Genomic DNA, 22288 nt, shown 5'->3' on the forward strand with positions numbered 1-22288 from the left:
CAAACACCACTGTTATTTTTAAAAATACTAATATGCCTACAATCTATTTTCAAAAAGATGTGTTTTTGTCCATACATATATTTAGAAAAACATGCTTGATACGCGTACGAATGATACGAGGATGTATATTATAAAGAGAGAATTACTAATAATAAACGAATGTAATACCGCATTTCTTGGTGTTGCCTCTTCTAACAACAAAATAAATACATTCAGGGTAGGCAAAATAAGACAATATGACTACATCACAAACCCATTTTCTCACACAAGATCAAGTCTCTACAATGAGGTACCTCTGCCTATTGTTATCTTTTTTTCCCCATCTAGCATGAAGTTTCTCTCCCTTTTAACACAAAGAAAACATTTATGCAACATTTTTCCAATGAGAGATATTTAAAATCGTACATAATTTTTTTTATGTATTTTTCTTGATCTCTAATACATTTTGTTGTTTGACACTTGTTTGTTCACAAAATAAATTTTTTTTTGGCAGAAGGGTAGATTCAAGATGGTATCAGTGGATCATTGTCCTACTGATTTGTTCAGTAATGAAAGTAAAAGCAGAAGTTATACCAAACAAAGTTGCTAAAACCCTTGTTCAAGATGCCTTCTCAAAAGGAGCTGGTCAACCCTTAAATCTTAATTAATCTTTATTAAATTAAACTAAACAGCTTTCATAGAGTAATATATATACTAACTAATTGTTTTTCCTGGTCATAAAATAATTACAGTTTGTTTGGACGGAAGTCCAGCAGCATACCATTATGACCAAGGGTCTGGAGATGGAGTCAATAATTGGATAGTTTGGCTTGAGGTGAGCCATATATATATATATATATATATATATATATATATATATATATATATATCCCCACAGCTTCATTTTCGTGCATCTAGTTAATTTGGTTTAACTGATTGAAAGTAGATGATAAGCGCATAAAATATTAAAAATACTTTTAAGTGCTGAAATTAATTTGATAAATAAGTAGTTACGTGTTTGGACAGAAGTGCATGCATACTTACTAATATAGTTCTACTTCATTAGGGAGGAGGATGGTGTAGAAGTGTGGAAGATTGTGGACAGCGGTTTAACTACAGTAATGGCTCCTCTAATCATATTGACAGTAAAAGTTTCTACGGGTTGCTAAGCAACTCTAAAACATCTAATCCAGGTATGGATATGTGAAAACTTCTTTAAGTATTACCGTTAGTGTAAATAATTTTTATATTATTAGGTTACTGGTTACTGTTAGCAGCAAATAACTTGTCTTGTTTTCAAGATTACAAATCTCACATTTTAAGGAGTCTTATCTGTAAATATCCGTGACCTAATAATGCAAAAAGTTATTCATATTTGACAGTATATATAATTTAAACTCTAATTAGATAACTATCTTGACCCAATTATGTGCTTTGATTGCCAGATTTTTACAATTGGCACAGAATTATGATCAGATATTGTGATGGATCTTCTTACACGGGAGACGTTGAATTAGTTGATAAAGTACGTCTTTCAGTTCGATCTCATGAGTAACTACATTAATTTCTGTTATTAATGCAAATCAAATATAAGGGGGAATTATATTAACATGTCAAAATTTCAGGTTACCAATCAACATTATAGAGGTGCAAGGATTTTTCAAGCGATTATGGACGAACTACTAGCCAAAGGAATGAAGAATGCTACAAATGTATGGCCAGTTAGTGATATTTATCATTTTAATTAACAAAATTACAATAAAGAAAGAAGTTCTAGTGGTGTGCATTGGCAAACAAGACCTAATAACCTGGAAAATAAAGTAAATAACATGCTATATAATATATTAAATTATTAAAATTCTATTTACACTGACTGTTGTGATGGCAGGCTATTCTATCTGGGTGTTCAGCTGGTGGGTTGGGGACTATGTTCCATTGTGATCGTTTTCGATCTCTATTACCTAGCACAGCTAGAGTAAAATGTCTTTCAGATGGTGCCTACTTTTTGCTCGAGTAAGATTACCATAACTCTAATTAACCCTAAAGCACTGAATCATATAATATGTAATACTCTATTTTGTTGATAGCAACATATAACAATAGTCACATTTTCTTTCTTTCAGCAATGATTTCAAGAGAGTCAATATATTGGAATCAACCTACGATGGAGTGGTTAACTTACATGTACCCTCTCTCTCACCCACTCACTCACACACACACATCCTATCGCTTACGGTTTTTTTTTGCGCTATTATATTTTAATCAGTAATAGAAGGTAACTTGTCTTTTTCTTTGCGCTATTATATTTTAACTAGTTATAGAAGGTAATTTGTCTTATTTTAGGTAATTTTAATGAAATTATAGTAATCTTTCAAGTGATCATTGAGAATTATATATATATATATATATATATATATAGTATTAGTGTACGCGCTTTGCACGTGTACTCTATCTCACTAAAAATATTTATTTAAATTTTTCTTTGAGTTATAAATAAAAATATAAATTCCTGAAGATGATGAATATTGATTGTGTATAGCTGATTATATTTTGTTCAATAAGAATCTTTTTTCAAGTAGTAAAAATCGATTAGGTAAAAAATTATCCATACATGACATGTTCAAAAAAGAATGAAAATTCTTTGCAGGTCTCAAAGAATTAAGAATCACTTTTATAAAATTTACTATCGAAACGCCTTTTAAAAGTCATAATAATTGTAGTCAAGAAACCCACTTCTATTGAGCAAAATTTAACATTGTACACAATTGTTAATATCTTATAAGTAATCTTGTCGGAATAATTGATAATTTTGGAGTATATTATTTTGTTATGATGAATATTCTAAGAAATTATAATTGTTAATTTAAAATTTTTGAAAGCTAAATATATAATATAGAATACTATTATTAACGAAATATATTGTATACTATAAAATATTTTAATATAAAAGAGTTTCATATGAATCAATTTGTATAAAAAGTTTCCAAAAACACTTCGACCACCTCTATTAATATCCCAAACCCATGCTTCCTCTTCCTTTAATATTTTTATATATCTTCTTCATTTATATTGTTTATTATTTTCGGATAATTAAGTATAGATTTATATAAGTAATATTTTAATGATTAAAGTTTTAAATATTAGTATTTTCAATATAGTTCAAATAAAGAAAGATTGAATATGCAAATATTAATTAATTTCAAACTCCTAATGATTATAGCATTAATTAAATTATTATTACTAAATATTAGGAAAAATAATTAAATAATTATTTTTCTCTGTGTGAACTCTAGTTTTAAAGAATAAAAAAAGCGAACAATATTTTGCTAAGTTATGTGATTTGTGCGTGTACCCTATATAAATGAATATGTATTTTAAAAATTTATATAAATATTATTAAACTATGTGTCTGACTTATAAAATAAAAACTACAGAAAAATATAAGAATCCTAAAAATAGCGAACGTTGACCCCATTTAACTAACTCAATAATGAACGAAATCCTGGCCACATAAATTCCTAGACCTTACTATGACTTATGTGGGAATATTTTATAAAAATAATTGTTATATTTATGACCTAATACAAAAAAAAACATAAAGTACTTCTACAAGATTTTTCAAACAAAACAAATTTAAAATTTGAATCTTTTGAATTAATGGGAATGAAAAGGTTAGCCTTATAGCTCACACTGATATGTGATAACATAAAATCTAAAAATGACTAATCTTAATATTTTATATTAAATAATTAAATATATAAATGATATATGAATTTATCATTTGTTAAATAACTGAAAAAAGAATAATGGCATTTCATTTGGAATAGCGTTTTGTCTAAAATTGAATATGTATATTAAATATTAGATAAAACATCATAAACGAATTATATATTTTGCGATAAAAATTTATGCCTAGAGACTCTTTTTTACTTGTCTTCTTGACAAGTAGAGCCAACGTTTTGCCTTAAAATATTTCCAATTCCAATTTTAGTACGACTAATTATACTTATGTTATATACTTCAATTAGGAAAAGAATTGTAAGGTAAATTATAAATGATTTTAAATTCCAAAAAATTAGGACCCATAAATATTTCAACAAAGAAAATATTTGATAAGTTTTAATTGATTTTAAAGTCCTAAATATTATGAAAAAGTTTAAATTACAATTTTGTGCAATGTGAAAATTTTTTTAAAGGATAAAAAAAGCGAATAATAACTCCGATCCTTCGTGTAAAAGACGGGAAGTCTTTTCCCGGCTAAAATTCATGTAAAAGAAAACTCTGCGGGTTAAGCTAACGAGTTTATGTACTGTAATACCACGTTAGCCAAGGTCTGTTTGATGAAGAGAATGGGATTCTGAATACAGATTGCTTTTACTACATTTGCTTATTTGACCATCTTTAAAACTCGTGCAAGATGCTTACATCCACTCTTTTAATTTACTTTGGGTTATAGAATTCAGCCAAAGTGTTGCCCCCATCATGTACTTCAAGAATGAATCCAGCCTCGGTAAGGCAATTTCTTTTGCAGTCTCAGTTCATAGTGGACCTAGTTTGATATGTATCATGTAACAATTTCTCGATATATATAATTTGCAGTGTTTCTTCCCACAACATATACAAGAAGATATCAAGACCCCACTTTTCATACTCAATTCTGCGTATGATTCATGGCAGGTTACTTCAATAGTACTAAGTTTGGTATCACAAAAATTATTTTTGCAAAATGTTTTTCAAGTTTCTCTTTCTGAGTTTGGTTACCAAAATAATATTTGTTAAGAAAAATTTCTTCCACCAAAACCGGGAAAATATTGTTCGATCCCTTACTTATGGACGTAAGTTCTTTCCTTTACAATTATCTCAACTATTATTTTCATATCACTAATCCAACTAGCATTTAAACATTATTATCAATCTTTAACGCTCAAAGATTTTATAAGAACAATATTTGATTGCTAAATCTATATCAATCTTTAACAAACAGTTTTTCGAACAAAAAAAAAATCCACTCACTAGCCAAAATATTTTGCAGTTGGAAACGACTTATTTTCCCAAAAACATTGTCTAAAACAATATCTTCCGTCATACCAAGTTTATTCGATTGCTTTTCCAATTGAACAATAATCTTAGTTATTCATATCTAATTCTGAGTTTATCAGTCGAATTTCTCCCATTATAGTTTAAACTTTATTATCAATATATGTATCAAACTCTTGTGATGATACATATTTGCAGATAGTAGACACCGTTATACCATTCGCAGACCGACAAGACTTTGCAGAAAATTGTAAGAAAAACTTAAGTAAATGCTCCCCCCATCAGCAAAAGTTGTTACAAGGTATATAGGTGCCACAATCTCTTATAATTTTATTGCTTCATGTTACGATATGAAAGTAGATTACAACGATAACTAATTACTTCAAAAAGCAATATATATTCCTTATTCTTTTGCTTTTTTTGATTCCAGGTTTCGGGGCAGAATTTTTAAGTGCATTACCAAAATCATATAGCCCTTCACAGAGAGGAATGTATATCAACTCTTGCCTCATGCATTGTCAAACTGACCATGATTGGAGCTGGAATAGTAATAGTGACTTGTTGAATAATAAGGTAATCATAGTTCCCATAGTTTTTCGAATTCTGTACAATACATCGTTAAAAATGAACAAAAAAAAAAAAAGAAGTAAAGAAGGTGGGTGCAAGACAAAGTGTTTGGAAAATGTTGTCAAACTTTTATATTTTCAAGCCACAGATGTGAAAGTTACATTTCCCTTTTTTGTTTTTCACAGACAATTGCAAAGGTATTTGGTGACTGGTTCTTTGAACGAGATCCCTCACAAGAGATGGTAAAGCAACACGATCTGCCACAAATCTGTAGTCCACCTTCTTAACCGGCACATCAACCCCAAGTTCATTAAAGATTTTTTTTAAGTCTCAAACATTAAAATTCCAAAATTTATTGTTTTATTAAGTATGTAATTTATGTATTTTCTTCATTTTATTATATGTAATGTAAAGTTATTTAATTGGACATGAATCGACTTTAAGAAAGAAAGACTTTTGCACATAACAAAAGGACCATTAGAATTTTGTTGTTAAATATGACATAACAATTCTATGACTAAGAGCATATGGTCAAAGGTAAACTGACATTTTAAAGTTAAATAATTTTTAAATATAGTAATGTGGCATTCTTTTTGGAACAAACTAAAAGAAAGACTTTTATATATACTAAAACAAATTGAGCAATTATTATTATTATCTGAGTTTTAGTTGAGGTAATTCAGATAATTGAGTTAGCGTGAACATACAACTATGGCAAATATTACACCCCTTTTTACCACCCGCAAAATAACATTACATGGATTGTGGATTAAAACATTTTTCCAATTGAAGTAACATTTTTGAAATAGGAATTATTTTAATGTTCAGAGTCGCCATTTGAAATTGATTTTTAGGTGTTCCAAGTCACCGTTTATTCGAATCTCTATTCAAAGGAAGATTTGACTCTTTATTATTGGTCTGCGAAAAAAAAGTTCTGGTAAGAAATTTTGTTAACTGGGGAGAACGTGTAAGGCATTCCCTGGATCCCGTGGTTCTAGCACGGTCGCTTTATTGAATAAAACTTGCCTCAAATATTTCTGGATAAATTGTGTGCTATCTACCTTAAATTATTAATGGCTATTGTCGCTTTTTATTAATTGTGTCGACCTAGAAGCGTGTAAGCACACAAGGTCTTTTTTAACTGTGCGTTAAGCCAAGGAACGAGTATGAACACATGGTCAAACCCAATTTATTATTAAAGAGTCAAGAAACGGAAATGAACACGTGACCATTTTAGTAATTGACATTTACTGAGGATCGTGTAAGAACGCATGGTCAACCGTTGAAGGCGTGCCTAGGAATTGCCTAGCGTCCAATTAATTATTAAAAGTAATTGACTTATTAAATTAAGAAGAAAGTTGATTTTTTTTGGATCTAATCATGGAGGAGCACATGTCAGATTAATATTGGACAGCCATGGTATTTAAAGGTTGGGCCAACCTTTATCAATTTAAGGAATGTGCTGCTTTGTTATTAAATGAGAAAAGGGGCCGCTGAAATCATTATAAGAACATGGACCAGATTCATGAATTTTAGTTTATGAGAAGTGTCACAATCCAAAATTCATTATAGGTCGTGATGATGTCTAATACCGCTGTCAGACAAACCAACAATAATTAATTAACTTCATTACCTATTTTAGTATTTTTGAAATCGTAATTTTCTTCAATTAAATAGTAAAAGATAAAAATTTACAAAGTAAATGGTAATATTTTCACAACTACGATACTGAACAGCTCATAACTACCACCAAAATCGGTGTCACGAGTGCATGAGCATCAACTAGAGAGCAAAATAAAATACAGCATCTGTCCGAAATACAAATTAGATAGGAAAAATATAAATAATTCTGAAGGAGACTCTGCTGGCTGTGAATCGTAACATGGAATGCAACTCACCTAAGTCCCCGTAATAACCACGCCTCTACGCTCACAAGGCCACTAGGCATATATGTACCTGCACAAAAATGTGCAGCAAGTGTAGTATGAGTAAGTAAATTAATGCATACCCAGTAATTATCCAGTCAAACCTCGAAGAAGTAGTGACAAGGGGTCGACTCCGATGCTTACTATGGGCTAATAATAAAATGTCGATATTATATTTAAGCATGGAATACATAATTGTTTACCGTGAAAATGATAATTACAATTAAATTTAATTTTGTGGTTCTAAATATAGGTGATCTATTTTTATGCTAGTTGTTTGGGCAATAGATGCTAGGTGAGCTACTTGGAATCAAGATAAGAGATTAAAAACAAGATGTTAACCAAACCGAATGGCTGTCAATCGGGGCCTCGAGCTTGTGTATTCGGGGCCTCGGGGTCGAGTCTAATATCACGCCGAGGGTATTCTATGGACGACTAACAGTTATAATAAAACTAATGATGGCTCTTTATGGCCAATAATAAACAATAAATGAAGAACAATAAATAGAATACAATGAATGTAAGCAATAAATGAAAGCAATGAGATCAAGAGAATATGTTAGAGAGCAGAGAGAATGTTCTTGTGTATTTAGTATTGAGCAATCAGATGCCCTACAAGATGACAAGGATCCCCTTTATATATGAGGGGGAATCCCAACATAGTACAAATACATTTATTATAAAGATAAAGAGATGGGACAACTAGTTGATGCCATGATTCGGGTCTGAACTTAGCTCACTAGACTTTGTCAGTTCTAGCTATGCGCCTTGGGAACTCCCCGCTTATTCATCATAGCCGTTGGTCTGCACTGCCCCGAGGTCGACCGTCGATAGCCCTCGGGGGTGAACCTCGACCATAGTCTTGAACTTGTAAAGTGTGCTTACGAGGCATCGTAACAACGAAAAATTGAACCCTCTGATTTTACCGCATACAGATAGTCCCCGCGTTTCTTAGAGTGAAAGTGATAAGAAATGACCTCCTCTGGTACTTTTGTAATGATGACAGTCATAAGGCGCCAAAAGATCGCGTACACACAGCCCTTGAAAGCCTTCGTATTGATTACATCGGTTGGCTGTCCTTTGGCCTCCTTCAACGCGTGTGTGGGGCCTATATAAATAATTTTCCTCTCATTCTTTATAACTCACTGCACCACTAACCCCGGTTCCTTCTACCTTCACTTTTGTTCTTTCTCCGAAACGCAATTTCCCTTTTGTTCTCTGAAATCTTTTAGGAATGGCGAAAATTTTAGCCTCTACTTCTCAGGAGAATGTGACCTCCTACTCTTTGCTCCTATCTAAAGGCAAAGCAGCAGTGCCTCATCGTGTTGAGGAGTGCGTTCTAGGATCTTTTGCAACGGCTTCCGATTTCAAGGTCGAGAGACCTTCTTCGAAGCCGGGGCATTGTGAGCCTGTGTCTTAGTATATTAGCTCAATAGCAGATGTCGGAAAAGGTGAGGACTGATTTCCGCTGGGGGGATGTGGTGATTATGGAGATCCCTTATCGGGAGGAGGATATAACGGCATACAAAGCCGATTTTCTCAGTGTGTATACTTACCCATTTACCCTTGGGCCGGTGAGGCCATCTTTGCCTTCGATAGACCCCGTGATTCTCGACTTCTGCCAACGGTATCAAGTGACCCTCGGCCAAATTTACCCTTTATTTTGGTGCATTGTCTACATTATTAGGTACTACATGAAAATGATTGAGGAGATGCCCTTCACCCTCGATCACCTGATTAGGATGTACAACCCCCGACTCTTTTATAGGGGTCTGATCAAGCTCCACCCCCGAGCTTCGAGGGCCCTTTTTGCTTGTATCGAAGAAGTTGGGAATGGAGGGTGGATGAGCCGCTTTGTCTGAGTTAGGACTTCGGACCTCATCCCGGTGGAAAGGATGCCGTTCCCCAAAAGGTGGAACATGGAACGTAAGTAGATACGTTATCTAGCACTTCCTTGCTTCTTTTTAGGTACATCTTTCCACGCGCTTAATTTCTTTTACTAATGCAGCCATAATAATTTACCGCAGCGCGGTCACGAACCTCTCGGGCTGGGTCGGTTGGCTAGACTCGGTTTTCCCATATGCTGAGCGAGTGTGGCGTGATCTATCCCAAACTCGATGGGAAGCCAAGGACCATGGTGAGCCTTTACTTCTGCTGCAGTCGTACATTTTAATTAGAATTGCTACTGATATTGTCTTCACTCCCTGTGCTTACTTCTTACATTCGTGTAGGTCTGGGAGAGGTCTCCTTGATGAAGGAAACCTCGCCAGGCGAAGAGGATACTTCGAGACCCGACGAAAGGAATAAAAGACAAAGGTAACCTTCGAATGAGCCTTCGAAATCCAAGAAGACCAAGGTGGAAGAAATTAAGGCCGACCCAGCAGCCATACTCCAGAAGCAACGGGAAGTCCCCGAGCTGAAGGCGAGGGGGAAAATAATTTCTTGATAGCGTCCGAGGGAGGGGAAAACCCGATCGACCCTTAAGCCGTGGAGACAGTGGTTCCCAAGCCAGAGCTTGACGTCGTCGCGATCTAACTTCGAGCTAGAGAGGCCACTGGGGAAGTATTGGGTGATGTCCTCGAGCCGGTTGATGGTCAAAATATCTCTCGAGCTGAGACGCATTTGGTAGGCGGTTCGGTGGAACCCAGTTCTGAAACCCTTTAGGGACGAGAGGTGGCCTCGATTGACCCTGTTGGTGTTATTATCGTGAGCGATTCCCCTTTGGGAATGGCCTTACCTCCTAAGGGAAAGCAAGATGCCCAGAATGAAGAATCTTCCAATGTGGGGGTGACCATCGGAGGTGGAGATGCGTTTGAAAGGCCTTTAGAAACTCTCGAGGGAATTCCCGAGCTTGATGCTTCACTCGTCTTCAGTGAGATGAATAGGCTTTGTGAGCAGGTAGTTTTTGCAAATGCTACCTGTCGTCCTGATCTTTTTCTCTCTAACTCGTCTTTTTCATGGCTCCATGCCAGGGCACTTTATAATCAGACTTTCGCCTGGTTCCAGGCTGAGGTGACATGTAATGAGCGTGAGAAGGCTCATCTTGTTGAACATGTTACCTAGTTTCCGTTTGCTATTATCTAAATGTTTGCTAGATCCCAGTTGTTCTGACATCTCTGATCTGATTTGTGCAGTTTGAGGAGGAAGGTGCCCTACTGAGGGAGAAGCTCCGAGCCAGAGACTTCGAAGTTCTCGAACTCAAATGGCACGTGAGGGAGATAACTTCTAAGAGGGATACTCTCCAGGAAAAGATGGCCTTAGTCAGGCGCCAGCTCCATGATATGAGGGCAGATAATGACAGATATAGAGGTCTCCATGCTAAGTTATTTGCTGCACTATCCGGGATCAAAATTGAAGCTGAGGTGCTTATATCTTTGCATAAAGAGGATGCCGTTGTAATAAATACTCCAGCCGGGAGGGTGCCCGAGGAGGTCAGATTGAAATTGACTCGAGCTGTGGAGCATGCTCGGTTGGAATCTCTGAGGCAGACTCTCGAGGATATACCTACGGGGGGGGGGGTATCAATTTGTCTGCCGAGCTCGAGAAGGTGAAGACCTTAGAGAAAAAAGCTGCTGGCATGTTTGCTTTTGGAGGCGCGTCGAGTAGTGGCTTAGGAGACGATGCGAATGAAGGCGGAATCCCTAAAGGGGAAGAGGCCGTTGGAGGTCCTAGGGCTGTGGTTGGAACTGTCGGGGCACAACTTTCGGCGGAGCCATCAAAAGATGTAGGCTCGATGATAGATTAGGATTTTGTTTGGCTCCTTTCCTGTAAGAGTTTTGTAAAGGCCTTGTAAACGCACCCCTGTGAGCATATATAAAAAGGCTTTTCGTTTTTTTATCACTTCTTTCTTCCTCTGCCTTTTGGAAGTAATGTGTGATATTTTTTGATAATCGATCCAAGATCTTAGACCTTGGGTTAGACCCTCGGGTCTTGCTATTGCTGAGCGACTTATGACGACCGAAGATCAAACATTCGGGGCCCAGTCCCCATGTCGGGACCTTTTATAGGCTGTATTTTTTTTCATGCACTTCTCTTTGCCTTGTGTTTAGCCAGATGAATTGGTTTTCGAGTTAAAAGGAATCTTCAGATTCGTGGTATGGCCCTGGGGCTCATTGGGCTAGCCCGTAGGCTCTTACGCACTTGGTCGGTACGACCTTTTAGTGTAAGCCGACATTTGAACTCTTATACTTTTGCCTTAGGCATATTTAGTTAACTATTTTGGGTTCAGTCTTTGAGTCGGGTATCGACTCGAGCTCATTCGACCCTCAAGTTTTCGAATTTAAGGCTGACCCTTGGGCTCTTACGCGTTGGATCGGTACGACCTTTTGTATAGGCTGGTGACAATGGCTCTTACCGACCTCTTACAGGCTTTATTTTTCCCTCGTTAAGGACTTTTTGAAATTGTGTTTGCCTGACTCTTCGACGGTTCGATAGAAACCTTGATTGTGAGTCGTTATATGATGATGATTGAGCATCTCGGGAGGTTTGGCTCTGTGGCTGAGTACCTCGAAGCCTGTAGTTTGGAGCTAACATGGTCGAAGCTCTTTTGCTTGTGTCAAGGGTAGCCTGTTTAACCGGTTCTTTTCAAAGTATATTTGAAGTAATTGAAGGCCTGTGATTTTATAGCGACGGTCGGGCATCCCCGAGTCGCGTTGGTTTGGCTGGTACAACCTTGTGACTGTAGTTATTTGTATTTCGCTGGAGCCTTTCAGTTCCCGAGTGAAGTAGTTTCGGGGTCTATATCGAGGGTATGCCTTTTTAGGGGTCTTACAAGTTTGATATATAGCCTTAACTTTAAGATCGGGATTATGCCTTTAGTAAGGTCTTACAAATTTTACATACCTTTGAGGTCTTACAGTTTTGTTTACTTGGTACAAGTATGGTTCATGCCTTGCTTGAGGTCTTACAGATATTGTTGTTGCTCACTTGGTACAAGTGTGGCTCATGCCTTGCTTGAGGTCTTACAAATATTGTTGTTGCCTTATATAGGTCTTATGAGACCGAGGCTGCCCACATATGGTCTTATGGCCTTGGGCTTTGATAAGTCGATAGAGATGGCGATTGATGGCAGTCCTCGAGTCATCGAGGATTTCTCGGCTCGGGAGCCATTACTTGTTAACTTGGTATTGCCTCATTGAGGGCTTACGATTTCGGAGTTTTCCGACCCGGAGGTCATGTGGCCTTGAGTTTTCGACGCCAGTCCCCGAGTGTTTGGGACGTTTTTGGATCTAGAGCCATTTTGTGATCTCGATGTTTCCTCAAAGAGGACTTATGAGTTTTGAAGCTCCGACCCGGGGGTCAAACGGATTCGAGTTATTGACTCCAGCCCCCAAGTGTTCGGGGCATTTTCTGGCTCTAGGGCCATTTTTGCAAAAAATATCGAGCTTTCTTGAAGCGTGAAATGCTTTGATGAAGGAGAAACTGTTGTTTGATTACTTGGTACATGTATACATGTTTTTGCTGTTACAGGCTCGGTTGTTCTATACGGGCACGGTTCGTTCGACCGTTTGGCCCGGTACATTACTTCCCTATCGGGACCCCATTTAGTGCACCTTGGCTTCTCCGAGTAGGTGACCTTCCGGGGGGATGTCCCCTAGTATTCGATGTTGATTGCAAAAGGAGCCTTGAATACTTATCGAGTCTTCCTTGGGTAGCATATAGATGTTGCCTCGCTAAAAACCTTGCCGGTAAAACCTTTCTAGGGACAAAATCCGGTCGAAGGAAAAGAGTACAACACATGCTTTTAAGAACCCAAAGTCCTTAGGCTCGATAGTGTTTCAGAATCTTCCATAGGATACCTTAGCAGTAGTATCGTTTCAGCATTGATATGTTCCAATTGCTTGGAAGCTGCTTGCCTTCCATGGTACCGAGTTTGTAGGACCTTTTGCCGATTACTCCGAGGACACAATATGGTCCTTCCCAATTTTGGCCTAGCTTTCCTGCATTAGGGTTTCAGGTGTTGAGAGTGACTTTCCTTAGGACCAAGTCCCCGACTCCGAGATGTTGGGGGTTTTTTCTCCTGTTATAATACCTTTCGATCCTTTGTTTTTGGGCGACCATTCGGACCAGTGAGGCTTCTCGCTTTTCATCCAATAGTTCGAGGGCCGTAGTCATGGCCTTGTTGTTCGAGCTCTAGGTGGTGTGTCGAAATCTGGCGCTCGGTTCTCCGACCTCCACTGGTATCAAAACCTCGACACCATATACTAGAGAGAAAGGTGTTTCCCATGTACTTATTTTGGAGTTGTTCGGTATGCCCATAGCACTTCGGGCAATATTTCTCTCCATTTTCCCTTAGGACTTTCCAATTTTTTTTTTAAAGTTTTGGATAATGGTTTTGTTTGTAGACTCGGCCTGACCATTTGCACACGAGTGGTAGGGAATCGACAGGATTCTCTTGATTTTGTGATCCTCGAGGAACTGTGTTACTTTGCTTCCGATGAACTGCCTCCCATTATCGCATGTTATCTCGGAGGGAATCCCGAATCGGCATATGATGTGGTCCCAAATGAAGTCGATGACCTCTTTTTCTCTTATCTTTTCGAAGGCCTGCGCTTCCACCTATTTTAAGAAATAGTCAGTCATAAATAAAATAAATTTAGCTTTACCTGGTGCCATTGGTAGAGGTCCGGCGATGTCCATTCCCTATTTCATAAACAACCATGGCGATAAGACTGAATGCAGTTGTTCACCGGGTTGGTGAATCATAGGGGCAAATCTCTAGCATTTGTCGCACTTTCGGACGAATTCCTTGGTGTCCTTTTCCATGCTGTCCTAGTAGTAGCCTTCCTTGATCACCTTTCGGACTAAAGAATCGGCGCTGGAGTGTTTTCTGCAGGCACCCTCATGAATTTCTCGGAGTACATAATCTGTGTCTCCCAGCCCCCCAGACATACTACTAAGGGACCATCGAAGGTTCTTCTATATAGAGTCCCATTTTTGTCGAGCGAGAACCGAGCTGCTTTGGTTTGCAGGGCCCTTGATTCCTTTGGATCTGTGGGTAGTTTCCCATCTTTCAAATAGTCAATATATTTATATCTCCAGTCCCATGTTAGGTTGGTGGAATTAATCTCGGCATGACCTTCCTTGATCACTAATTTGGATTATCTGAACAATAGCCCCGTGGAGTAGGTCATCTTCTTCAACAGACGATCCCTGGTTTGCGAGGGCATTAGCCTCACTGTTCTGCTCCCGAGGTATGTGGACCAGGGTCCATTCTTTGAAACGACGTAACGTTACTTGGATTTTGTCAAAGTATCTTTGCATCCTGTCTTCTCGGACCTCGAAGCTCCCATTTACCTGATTTACTACCAGGAGTGAATCGCATTTTGCCTCAACGATTTCGACTCCCAGGCCTTTGGCCAATTCCAGTCCTGCAATCATAGCCTCATAATCGGCTTCATTGTTAGTCAATCTTACAGTTTTTATAGATTGTCTGATTATGCCACCCGTAGGCAGCTTTAGGGCTATACCGAGACCGGATCCTCTTACGTTGGAGGTGCCGTGCCCGCTTTTAGTAAAAGTTCCTTTTCTACCTCGGGCACTAGGGAGAGCGAGAAGTCGGCCACGAAGTCCACCAGAATTTGGGACTTGATAGCCGTTCGGGGCTAATACTCGATATCATACCCCCCGAGTTCGATGGCCCATTTGGCCAATCGGCCCAATAGTTTGAGCTTATGCAATATGCTTCGAAGAGGGTACGTTGTTAAAATGCAAATACGGTGGCATTGAAAATAAGATTTCAATTTTTGCGATGCGCTTATTAGCGCAAGAGCTAATTTTTCTAGGTGCGGATACCTGGTTTCGGCATCCCCCAGGGTCCGACTTACATAATAAACAGGGAGTTGCGTACCTTGCTCTTCTCGAACTAGCACACCGCTCACTGCTATCTCGGATACGACCAGGTATAAATACAACGTCTCATCCTCTTTTAGTGTGTGGAGTAAAGGCGGACTGGTCAGGTATCGCTTCAATTCTTCCAAGGCATGTTGGCATTCTGGAGTCCATTCGAAGTTGTTATTTTTTAGTAAAGAAAAGAAATGATGACTCCTATCCGATGACCTTGATATGAATCTGCCTAGAGCTGCTATCTGCCCTATCAGCCGTTGTACGACTTTTACATTATTTACCACTGTGATTTATTCGATGGCCTTGATTTTATCGGGGTTGATCTCGATTCCCCTGTTTGACACCATGAAGCCTAAGAATTCGCCCGAACCTACTCCGAAAGCACATTTCTCGGGATTAAGCTTCATGTTGTAACTTTTGAGGATGTCAAATGTTTCCTGAAAATGAGTCAAATGGTCCTCTGCGTGTAGGGACTTAACTAACATGTCATTAATATAAACTTCCATGAATTTGCCTATTTGATGCTCGAACATTTTATTAACTAGATGCTGGTACATAGCCCCTGTGTTTTTCAGCCCGAAGGGCATTACATTGTAATAGTAGGTACCATACTTCGTGATGAACGAGGTCTTTTCCCTATCCCCGGGGTTCATTTGAATTTGATTATACCCCGAGTAGGCGTCGAGAAAAGTGAGGGTCTTGTGGCCGGCCGTGGCATCGATCAAGCGATCGATGTTAGGCAATGGGAATGAATCCTTGGGGCACGCCTTATTTAAGTCTTTATAATCTATGCACATTCTTAACTTATTTCCCTTTTTGGGCACTACCACTACATTGGACAGCCATTCGGGGTATTTTACCTCTCTAATGGACCCTATTTTAAGGAGTTTCGTTACCTCGTCCTTGATGAATGCGTGTTTTACTTCAGACCGGGGCCTTCTCTTTTGCTCACCGGTTTGAATCTGGGGTCGACACTCAGTCGATGGGTGGTGATTTCTGGCGGGATTCCTATCATTTCTAAGTGGGACCAAGCGAAACAGTCGATGTTATTAATAAGGAATTGAATGAATTTTTTCCTAAGTTCGGGGATTAATCCCGTTCCTAGGTATACCTTCCGATCTGGGAGATGTTTGACCGAAACAACTTGCTCCAGTTCTTCAACTGTCGATTTTGTTACATCCAACTCTTCGGGGGCAATGAAAGTTCGAGGAGCGAGGAAATCTTCTTCATCGCCCTCGATGGTATGTGCGCTTTTTGACTCAACCGAGGTAGAGTGTATAGGATTCGATTCCTCCCAGTGGACCGCGAACATGTATTTTGCTTCATGATATTCTCCATACACGGTTGTTATACCGTCCTTTGTTGGAAACTTCATCATCTGATGAAGGGTTGACGGTACTGCCCTCATGCTGTGTATCCACGACCTTCCAAGCAATGCGTTGTACCTCATGTCACCACCGTTGACGTGGAACTTGGTGTTCTGAACCGTACCAGACATGTCAACCGAAAGGGTGATCTCCCCTTTCGTCACTTCGCTGGCCATGTTGAAGCCGTGAAGGACCCGGGAGGTGGATGCGATCCAATCGAGCAATCTGAGATGTTCTACTACCTTTGACCTAATTACGTTGGTTGAGCTACCTGGATCCACGAGCACACGTTTGATTCGAATGTTATTTAAAAGAAATGAAATTACCAGTGCGTCATTATGTGGCTGTGTCAAGGCGTCGAAATTTTCCTCGCTGAATACAAGGGTGTCTTCGGTCATGCGGCCTCAGATCGGCCCTTCCATTGTAACGTATATTTTTATCCGCTTGATCATGGGCCCTTGGGGAATGTCGGTCCCCCCGATGATCATATGAGCGACATGCTGAGGAATCTCTTCTTTGGCCCTGGTCGGATTTTTTCGAGTTTCCCGCTGAATCCCCCGGCGTGCGCTCTTGTTAATGTGAGGACCGGTGTTAACGTATTGGGAATTTCATGAGGTCATATCCTCGGGGATTGGTTCCAGGGCACTCTCAGGGTTTTGCGGTGGCTTACCCATATCTAGAACATCCACACCGTTCTCTCCGTGGTCTTCAAGATTGTTGTTTTCACGTGCATTTACTGAGTTAGACATTTTGACCTGAAATCAAAGTTCTTGGACAAGAAAAAGCGTGAAAGATGACTTGCGTTATGTAGTTAAACCAGCAAGAAAATAATCACTATTATTTTTAGCCCCACGGTGGGCGCCAAACTATTTACCGTGAAAATGGTAATTACAATTAAATTTGATTTTGTGGTTCTAAAAATACATGATCTATTTTTATACTAGTTGTTTGGACAATAGATGAAGGTGAGGTACTTGGAATCAAGATAAGAGATTAAAAACAAGATGTTAACCAAACCGAATGACTGTCAATCGGGGCCTCGAGCTTGCCTATTCGGGGCCTCGAGGTCGAGTCTGATGTCGCGCCGAGGGTAGTCGATGGACGACTAACAATTATAATAAAATCAATGACGGCTCTTTACGGCCAATAATGAACAATAAATAGAACACAATGAATGTAAGCAATAAATGGAAGCAATGAGATCAAAAGAATATGTTAGAGAGCAGAGAGAATGTTATTGTGTATTTAGTATTGAGCAATCAAATGCCCTACAAGATGATAAGGATCCCCTTCATATATGAGGGGGAACCTCAACATAGTACAAATACATTTATTATAAAGATATGGAGATGGGACAGCTAGTTGATGCCATGGTTCGGGTCTGAACTTAGCTCACTAGACTTTGTCAGTTCTAGCTATGCACCTTGGAAACTCCCCGCTTTTTCATCATAGCCATTGGTCTGCACTACCCCGAGGTCGAGCGTCGATAGCCCTCGGGGGTGAACCTCGACCATAGTCTCGAACTTGTGAAGTGTGCTTACGAGGCATCGCAACGACGGAAAATTGGACCCTCCGATTTTACCGCATACAATAATATAGTTGAAAATTCATTAACCGGAAATAATCTACAATCCTATTACTAATAGAAATTCCCAAACTCATTTTCATCATTTAACAATTTATATCTCAAGCCAATGAAGCAATGTCAATTATTATTAGTCCCAAAGAGTTATCATGCGCAGGTCATGCTGAGGTCGTACGACCTGATCCAACATATAAATGTAAACTGTGCAATGTCGAGGGTCAAACGGCACAAACCATAGATGTATCTATTTGCTACCGAGGCGTTCAACCCGCTCCACAAAAGAAAAAATACATTTAAAACAACCAATTCAAGATTTATTAAGGGACAATTATTCAAGGAAATATCAAATCTCATTAACAATCAAGAAAAGAAGTTCAACCGTTTTACAATTCTTTTATCAAGTTTCAATATGATTTAAGCATTTAAATCAACAAATAGGGTGCAAACATCGCAAGTATAACATGACTTGGGTCCTAGACTACCCGGACACAAGTATAATAGTAGCTACGCATGGACTCTCATCACCACGTGCGTACGTAGCCCCCACAAATAGGAGCACATAATAATTTGATTCACCTATGAGGTTAATTTCCCTCTTACAAGGTTAAAAATGAGACTTACCTCACTCCGAAATTCCATAACTGGCTCCCAAGCCTTTCCAACAACTCAAACCGATGGTCAACGCTCCAAAACTAATCAATAAATGTACAAATCCATAAGTATATACTCTAATACTCATTACAATCCAATTTAAAATAATTTTCAACCATGTTCGAAAAGTCGATAAAATCACTCTCGGGCCCAAGTGCCCGGATTCCGAAAATTTTCAAAGATAAGCATTACCCATAATCCCACGAACTCAAATATATAATTTATTCCCAATTCAATGCTCAAATTCATGGTAAAAAATTCAAAAATACTAATTTCTAGATTTTTCTTCAAAATCCCAAATTTCTACAAATTTTCATGTCTACATCCATATAAAACGTTGTATTTAACTCAGAACTAGTAGATATCACTTACCTCTTGATGATGATGGAACCCCTCTCAAAATGCTCTAAAAAATCGGCTAAGTCCAAGTGGGAAATGAGGAAAATGAACTAAGTCACGGAATAAAAGCCCTTGGCTCTAGTCGCAGATGTCGCATTTGCGACAGGGGGTTCGCAAATGCAATCTCCGCAAATGCGGACAAAACATCGCAAAAGCGACCCCTGATAGACCAGGCCTTCATCGCAAATGCGATACAGAGTTCGCAAATGCGAACTCCTCAAGCTTCGCAAAAGTGATCATTGTTTCGCTAATGCGATCCATTCCCCAGCAGCCCAGGTTCGCAAATGCGAGGACTACCTCGCAAATGCAGTAATTGCATTTGCGACCAAAACATCGCAATTGCGATGAAACCAACACCAGCACTCCAAATTCTTAACAAAACACACCAAAGCTAATCCAAAAGTCACCCGAGCCCCGGAGGCTCTAAACCATGCACCTACGCAAGTCTAGAAATATAACACGAACTTGCTCGAGGCCTTAAATCACATCACACAACGTCAAAACTATGAATTACACCCTAAATCAAGCTTAATGAACTTTAGAACTTCAAATTTCTACATTCGATGCCGAAACCTATCAAATCACGTCTGATTGATCTCAAATTTTGCCTGCAAGTCACATTCGACATTACGGACCTACGCCAACTTTCAGAATTGAAATCCGACCCTGATATCAAAAGTCCACTCCCGGTCAAACTTTTCAAAAACCTTCAAATTTCCAACTTTCGTCAAATGACCCCGAAATGACCTACAGACCTCCAAATCCACTTCCGAATGCGCTCCGAATACTAGAATCACCATACGGAGCTATTCTCAGATTTGGAATCCCAAAAGGACATCGATAACATTGAAATACACTTCAACCCAAATTTATAAAATTCTTCCAAAATGCCAACTTTCCACAATAGGCGCTGAAACGTTCCCGGATCATCCAAAATGATCTGGACATACGCCCAAGTCCAAAATCATACGAACCTATTGGAACCTTCAAATCTCGATTCTGAGGTTGTTTACTCAAAAATCAAACCTTAGTCAACTCCTCCAACTTAAAGCTTCTTAAATGAGAATTTTCTTTCTAAATCAACTCTGAACTTCCCAAAACTCAATTCCAACCACACGCACAAGTCATACTACCTGAAGTGAAGCTACTGATGGTCTCAAACAGCCGAACAACGTGCTAGAGCTCACAACGACTAGTCAGGTTGTTACATTCTCTCCCACTTAAATATACATTTGTTCTCGAACGTGGTATGAACTGCTCTGGAGTTGTCCGAATCACTGTTTAACCCCTTGAGCACCTACCCGTGCTACCACAACCCAGTTGAGCACATTAGCTCGAGCCAATCCGAAGATCCTCCCTTTTATTTAGTTAAATAAGCTTTAGAGCCAAGTTCTAACATCCGGAATTCCCCATCAGGCCTGTTTCTAACATACGAATACTGTATCAATCACTACGCGATGCACCAATACATGATTGCATACCTTTGCTGAATTCACTCCGTACACCACATAATTCACATGACCATAACAATAGTCAAAATTCCACGAATCCGATGTCCACAACACACCTCATACATATATAAGTCCTGTTCCAATCATTGCATGCTGCCACGACGGAAGAGATGAGTAGAAATTCATAACCGACTGCCGAGTCAACAATTCATTGAGCCTCTCCTCCCGACAAGAACCATTACCTCATTATGAATCAAATAATGATATTTGCTCTTTAATATGCTTCATATAAATCTGATCGCACTGATCCTAGGTCGAATAATCTCGTCTCACCCAGTACAAGCTACTCTAGCAATAAGACACCACAAACACTATTCAAGATTTCATATGATGCCATCAATGCACCCACAAGCTACAACAGGAATATGACACATAAGGAAAAATAAACTCTGGAAAAGAACTATCTAGTCCGCGTAATGACTAAAACAACTATCAAATACTATAAGCCTTTCTCAGAGGCAAGAAACATGACGCACAAAACAAATATAAGAAACCGTGCTCATCATTTCACTATTGCGGCGTGCAACCCGATCCACACATGATACTATTGCAGCATGCAACACGATCCAAACAACATACCCGTGGCGGCGTGCCACCCGATCTAATAATATACCCGTGGCGGCGTGCCACCCAATCCACACATGACAATAAATAGGGAAGTACCCATCAAGCCAAAATGCTTATACCTACGAAATACCCGAATATTAACCACAGGCACGCGAGGTACATACTACAAATCCTGGGGAGACGGATAGCGCCATATGCTACGAAACTCAAGGACAACTAAGGTGCAATAAATGACCTGCATCTTGAGAGCCATTTTGCTCTCACAACACCACAAACTAAACAGGATCTCAATATGAGTGCGAATAATCAAATCGCCTTACAGCCCATATAGCACAATAGAGATTACACGGAATGGCTAACGATAGAAATAATATCCAAGGCCCGAAGACTCCTCTATAAACAATGCTATGCTGAAATGAACACATACGGCCTGATATAGAGCCCATATTCATATTTGGATCCATCCACGGACCTCAAGCCGATTTTGATCGTACCGCATTGAGCTAATAACCTTTCAAGGATTCACAATAACCCTTTTCCCATGACACACAAGAACAACCGTCAAATCCAGAACAAATATACACAGTTCACAACCAAATGAATAGGATGCCTTCCAGGCCTAAACTCTCACATTAGCGATAGTACCACAATCTCCATACTTGGTTTAAATCTTTAATCAATCAAGTGAGTACATGTCACACTCATACAGTCTTCCTAAGGGATACGCCCCCACGACCTTCTGCACCAAGTAATAAGTCTGCACATTCATACCACTAGCCATACAAATGTTGTAAAGCGAATCGGGAATTCGCAAATCAATATACCAAGACTCTTACACAGGACACTAATCTCAGG

The 22288-nt window shown here is 39.0% G+C and overlaps 1 protein-coding gene across 1 annotated transcript; it reads left to right on the plus strand.

Moving 5' to 3' along the window:
- The first annotated feature begins 252 nt into the window (after window positions 1–252).
- LOC104232559 (pectin acetylesterase 8-like) lies at window positions 253–5870 on the plus strand. Its single transcript, XM_009785797.2, has 13 exons — window positions 253–289; window positions 494–624; window positions 732–814; window positions 1046–1172; window positions 1425–1504; window positions 1605–1691; window positions 1868–1992; window positions 2103–2163; window positions 4436–4489; window positions 4579–4656; window positions 5215–5317; window positions 5447–5589; window positions 5769–5870. The coding sequence occupies exons 1-13, from the start codon at window positions 285–287 to the stop codon at window positions 5868–5870; spliced, it is 1179 nt and encodes a 392-aa protein (XP_009784099.1). The 5' UTR covers window positions 253–284.
- Window positions 5871–22288: the final 16418 nt, after the last annotated feature.

Source organism: Nicotiana sylvestris, chromosome 6, assembly GCF_000393655.2.
Source record: "Nicotiana sylvestris chromosome 6, ASM39365v2, whole genome shotgun sequence".
NCBI classification, from domain to species: domain Eukaryota; kingdom Viridiplantae; phylum Streptophyta; class Magnoliopsida; order Solanales; family Solanaceae; genus Nicotiana; species Nicotiana sylvestris.